This window comes from Sinocyclocheilus anshuiensis, unplaced genomic scaffold (genome assembly GCF_001515605.1).
Source record: "Sinocyclocheilus anshuiensis isolate Anshui unplaced genomic scaffold, SAMN03320099.WGS_v1.1 scaffold267, whole genome shotgun sequence".
In the NCBI taxonomy this organism is placed as follows: Eukaryota; Metazoa; Chordata; class Actinopteri; order Cypriniformes; family Cyprinidae; genus Sinocyclocheilus; species Sinocyclocheilus anshuiensis.
The window spans coordinates 830,688-836,969 of NW_015552637.1; the positions used below are offsets into that span (position 1 = coordinate 830,688).

The 6,282-nt window shown below is 34.4% G+C and overlaps 1 protein-coding gene across 3 annotated transcripts in view; it reads right to left on the minus strand.

Annotated features, from left to right (window-relative positions):
* Positions 1-6,282, minus strand: part of tgfbr2b (transforming growth factor beta receptor 2b) — a 33,883-nt gene that overhangs the window by 5,595 nt on the left and 22,006 nt on the right. For all 3 annotated transcript variants that reach the window (XM_016458318.1, XM_016458317.1, XM_016458320.1), the window contains exon 5: positions 4,132-4,273. In XM_016458318.1, coding sequence (XP_016313804.1) covers positions 4,132-4,273 — 142 coding nt within the window. The remainder of the gene's footprint in view (positions 1-4,131; positions 4,274-6,282) is intronic.

The following is a 6,282-nucleotide window of genomic DNA, read 5'->3' on the forward strand; positions in this document are numbered from 1 at the left end:
ACACAGACACAATCTATCTATCTATCTATCTATCTATCTGTCTGTCTATCTACGATTTATGAAAATTGCATAGTTAATAAATAAATTATATCATTATTTCTGAAAAAATGATACACTGACAAACAAAAAGAGAGAGAGAGAGATTTAAGTGTTCATAAATCACAGTAAGTGAGACAGTCAGTCGGGGCAGACAGGAGGTAAGATTCCTGTTTAAACACTAGGACCTATTTAAACGTCGCCTAAAAAGTAATGCGACAGCAATGTTGCCAGACCGGAGGATTTTTCAGGCTTCAGTCAGAAAAAATTTGGGGTGGATCATGAGCGCACAACACCCTTGGCTCTTTTGTGTGTTTGTGAAGAGCGTGACGGCAGTGAATCTGAGACCTGTACTGATGGATGGCCACCCTGTATGGGCTTCTGCCACCTGCTAGCCAGCTGCTGTCCTCCATTTACTTGTTTTCCCATCTTTCTCTGAGGACAGGAGGGAGTTCTCCTCAGCTGGCAGGGTCTCAAGTTCGCTCTACTACTCCAGACCAGGCCGCACCCCGTGCTAATTCAGGACTCACTAGCATACACAGTGAGCCGCAGCAGAACAACACAGCCACAGCTTTCCATTTCACCATCACCCACACTTGGGCTTACTGCAGCTGCTGTCTGCAAGTGCTACATCCCTAAATGTTTCTTTTCCCCCCTTTTGAAAGAGATCCCAGGTTTTTCACATTGCATACTGAAGGTGGTACTGCAACAGGGCAGACAGACCCTGGGATGTCTGTCTCTACCCCCCTCGACACAGACTGTCTGGCTGAAAACAACTCCAGCTCTGCAGATAAGCTCCAAGCAGCATGACAGGAGGACTCAGCCACAGAGAGGCATGCCGGGGCATGTGGGTAACAACTCGACAGGCACAGGGACAGTGTGTGAAACAATATACACATGTAAATACACTGCCACTCATATTACCAAAGTTGATTAAAATAGTAAATCGCTGCAGCTTCATTCAAACATTAGCAGAATTTTGAGGTGCACCTTCTGAACTTGACATTCTTAGTATTTTTGTCTTGTTTTCCAGTAAATTGTTTAAACATCCTTAAACCAAGATACATTTACATGGGAAGCAAAATTACATGTCTTGTTTTCAGAGAAATCTAACAAGATTTTACTTAATTTATGTTCAGAAGTTTAAGGTTCGATTTTTAAGTGTTTTTGAAAGACGTCTCTTATGCTCACCAAGGCTGCATTTATTTGCGCAAAAATACAATATTACAGTGAAATATTATTACAATGTTAAAGGGGTCATATGATGCTGCTAAAAAGAACAGTATTTTGTGTATTTGGTGTAATGAAATGTGTTTATGCGGTTTAAGGTTCAAAAAACACATTATTTTCCACATACTGTACATTATTGTTTCTCCTCTATGCCCCGTCTTTCTGAAACGCGTCGATTTTTACAAAGCTCATCGGTCTGAAAAAGCGAGGTGTGCTGTGATTGGCGAAGCACACAGCGTCTTTACGACATGGCAGCGGAAACAACAGAACTACAGCGAGAATAAAAGTTACGCCTTCTTTCTTAGCGTGAACATTTGGGCGGCTTTATGCAAATCTTCCCACAGAGCGACGTAGGTATGTGGGGGCGTGTTAGAACGAGCCGTTTTAGGTAGGCGTGGCTGACTCTTAACTTTTATAAAGAATATCTCTTTGGATTTGAGACTTTAGTCTTTGCAACTTTACAGATCTTCTTTATGCACCAAGAGCTTGTAACAGTCCAAAGAGAAAGGAAAAATTTAAATGGCATCATATGACCCCCTTAAATAACAGTTTTCTATTTAAATATATTTCAAATTGTAATTTATTCCTCTGATGGCAAAACTGAATTTTCAGCAGCCTTGCTCCAGTCTTTAGTGTCACATGATTCTCCAGAAATCATTCTAATAAGCTGTTTTGGTGCTCAAGAAATGTGTTTTATTATGATAGTTATTCTTATTATTATATTTAACTGCCAAAAACAATTGTACTACTTAATATTTTAAATACTGTGGAAACTGCCATTTCTTTTTGATAAATTCAAAAGAACAGAATTTATTTAAAATACAAATATTTTCTAACATTATAAATATTTTTGTGATTTTTTATACACGCTTGATTAATAAAAGTATTAATTACTTAAAAAAAAAAAAAGAAAGATTTGATGTTTTCTCTATTTTTTGATTAAGAAATTTGATGAATAAATTATTTTGATTAATAATTACCTTGATTAATAAACGTATTAATTACTTAAAAAAAGAAAGTCTTAGTGACTTAGAGAATGTTTTCTCTATTATTTATTTAGTCAGTTATTGCAGTGTAACATCTTATTTGGTTCGAATTTATATATATTAGGGGTGCAACGGTTCAACTTATGGTTCGTTTTGTATCACGGTTTCGGTACGGCTCGGTATGTGCAATGTTTAGGGAAAAAACTATATTGTCAAATAAAAATAAAGAAAATAAGAACAAATAATCTAACTACAAGCAACAGCACAAATAAATAAAATAGAGCAAAGATACAAATAAAATAAACAGTGCTTTTATTTTTATTTTTTATAGAAACAACTGTTTCTTGAAGTGCCGTTCTGCGTCATCATCACGTGCCCACATGGAGGCACCGTCATCATGCAAAAAATCTGCACAAAGGATCATGGGAGCCCGAAGTGTCCATCAGTTGTACCCTTCGAAATCCTTCATTCCGAAGGGCCCTTTGAAGTGGCCAGTTTTGAGCACCACACAGATCTTCTCACTGCGCGAGCGAGTTCACGTCTTCTGGCTCTTTAATATTTAAGCTGGCAAGGCTTAAATGAGTTTAGTTTAAACGCAGATAGCAACGTGTGCTGTTCAGGTCTCACCTGCGTTATCAACACGTGATGCCGGCAAAAATGACAGTTATTCCAGCCAGTGGCGGCTCGTGGGTTTTAAAATAGAGGAGGCACACTAATTGTATTAGTCTGGGATCCCTGCCGATCATTATTATTATAGCCTCCCCTGCCTCCCCCGACGAGCCGCCACTGATTCCAGCATACAGCACATGCATTGAACAAAGAGTGACTGGTTTGTCCACGTTTTGTTTTTTTTCTCTCATCGCTCTTGTTGTAATGTATTGGGAAGCCAGAATTTGTATCCATCAACAGAAACATGCATTAGCCGAACCCTAACAAACCATATTACAGATGCATTGTCAGAATTAAGTTGAACCGCGGTCCTAGTGCATGACGAACCGTGTGTGGAGAACGGTACGGTTCGATTTTATATAATATATATATAATACAACCCTGTCAGATTATTCCCATATAAGAAAATACAGTCTTGGCTTATTTGAGGGGTATCTCTTATATGATATCTCTTATCATGAGAGGACCAAAGTTGGAAAGAAAATCCAGTAGGCTTCATCCATCCTGTGCATTTAGCACGTACCAGGATGAATACTCAGCAGACCGAATTTTTACTGGCCAGCCACTGACAATTTTTCAGTGCAGGAAAAACCCTAAACAACAACACAATCCCTCCCTCTTCCTCAATTTCCACATGCATCCGTTTATATTTACATCCATAACTAATTACAGTTTCTGTTGTTGTATTTCATACATACGAGAGCATAAATGCTCAATGACAGCTATATGAATACTGTTTTTTATGCTGATATGTCAGTACGGCAAAAATATGCTAGCATCTGTCTTCCCACCTGACCAAAGAAGGGAAAGTTCTTAGGAAGCACTTGACATTTCACACATTCCTTACATTCCCCAAACAGAGTGAGGAGTATGCCGTACCATCTCTGCTCTTGTTGAAGAACAGCTCCTCCAATAACAGGAAGCTGCAAATCGGTCAAAACACATTGTGGGCCGCAGTGGGCTTTCCATGCAGTGTACTCAAACAATAGCCCAATGATGGTACTATGGTAGCAAAAAAAAACAAAGTACCACTAACAGAACCAGACCAAAAAGCAAGCCTATTTTCATTCCTGTTCTCGTTGAGGAACAATTACAGGCAGAATAGAAATAGAATAGCATTGTCTCAAGTTTACTAATCATATTGGTTTGGGAAATGCCAACATAACAGCTATGTTTCCAAGTAAGATCTCGATGATGTTTGTGTACTCACCACCGATAGCGTTACACCTGGATGTGATCTCCCACAGCACCAGGGCCATGGAGTAGACATCGGTTTGCTTGAATGACTCGATGTTCTCAAGGTTGATCCTTGATTCCAGCACTTCTGGAGCCATGTACCTGGCTGTACCCACCTGGGAATCAGATACAAAGGACACTTTATATACATTTTATATTGTATATTTCTGAATGTCATGACCACGTGAACACAGCATTTAGTAATACATTTCTTTTTCTACTTTTATCAGTTATATTATTGCTTATTATTACCCATTATAAATATATTATTATTTTTTCGTAATCTGAAAATATTATAACTATGTAATAATTATTATTATGATTATAACGACAATTTTTATTTATGTATTTATTATTATTATGAAAAAAGAATAATAATATAACTTACACAAAATAATTCTTACTACTTTTATCAGCTATATTATTACTTATTATATTACTTATTATTACCCATTATAAATATATTATTCATAATTTTTTCATAATCTGAAAATATTATAACTATGTAATAATTATTATTATGATTATAACGACAATTTTTATTTATGTATTTATTATTATTATGAAAAAAGAATAATAATATAACTTACACAAAATAATTCTTACTACTTTTATCAGCTATATTATTACTTATTATATTACTTATTATTACCCATTATAAATATATTATTCATAATTTTTTCATAATCTGAAAATATTATAACTATGTAATAATTATTATTATGATTATAACAACAATTTTTATTTATGTATTTATTATTATTATGAAAAATAATACTAATATAATTGTAAAAAATAATTATTATGATTGTCATGACAACACAAATATAGTATTATTATCATCATCATCTAAACTATAACTAATATTTATTAATTACTATGATTATGACATCACAATTATTTATTTATTAATAATAAAAAATGAATAATAATGTAACATAAAAATAAAAATTAATTATTATGATCGTCATGACAACACAAATATATTGCTATTACTCATAAATCTAATTTATTATTTTATAACTGAATAAACTAATTATTTCAATTATATGTAGTGACAACAGAAATATATAATTTTTATTATTATTATTATTAATAATAATAATAATAATAAGTTTGTATTATATTATTATTATTATTATTATTAATGGTTTTATTAATGTGGTTGTTGTTTTGAGGGTACCAAGCTATTTTCATGTCTTTTTTATTCCTTTAAATTCAAAACACTTCAGCTCACTTCATTACTTGACCTCACTTTAAAAGTACAAAAGGTCACACCAATGAATCAACAAATTAAACGTTACATTAAACGTAATGTAAACATTAAATGTAACCTTAGCATTGAAGTTTAAACTCCCTTTGAACTATTTTTGGGGTCACTGTCTGGGACCAACTGAATGTTGACATACATCAAAGCACTCTGGGTATGCAGAGTCAGGTGATTGTTAGCTAGTTTATTACTGATTCACTCGTCGCCTTTGTCTTTTCATTTTCTGCCCGTGCATCATAAATCTGAGCAGACAGTTTGAACAAAGGGCGCACGTACATAAAACACACATCTGCACATGGTGAGATGCCTGAGGGGACTTTCCCTGCAAGTTATGACTTGATGTACCTGCCACTGTAAATCAATTTTAAATCATTTTAGGTATGGAACACGCCAACGCTTCACTTGACACTTACCAAGCAATAAGAGCAAGTGAATCTAGGTAGTCTTGTGCTGCACTGGGGTTGATAGAAAGTTTCAGTTAAGCTTCAGGGGATAGACTCCATTAAAGAATCTGATTTAAAACAATAAAATAAAATAAAATTTATTTTTAAAGCCTAAGGTTTAATCAACCAACAGTGCAACAGTGACTGGTCTATTCCCATTCATTCATAGGGATTTTAAATAAAAACTAATGGTACAATTTAAAATGACTGATTTAGTCATTTGCTGCAAGTATAACAACAACATATTTTAAAATATTTGCAAAATTTATATATATATATATATATATATATATATACACTGCCGTTCAAAACTTTGGGATCAGTAAGATTTCTAATGTTTTTCAAGCAGCACAACTGTTTCCAGCACTGATAATAAATCAGCATATTAGAATGATTTCTGAAGGATCATGTG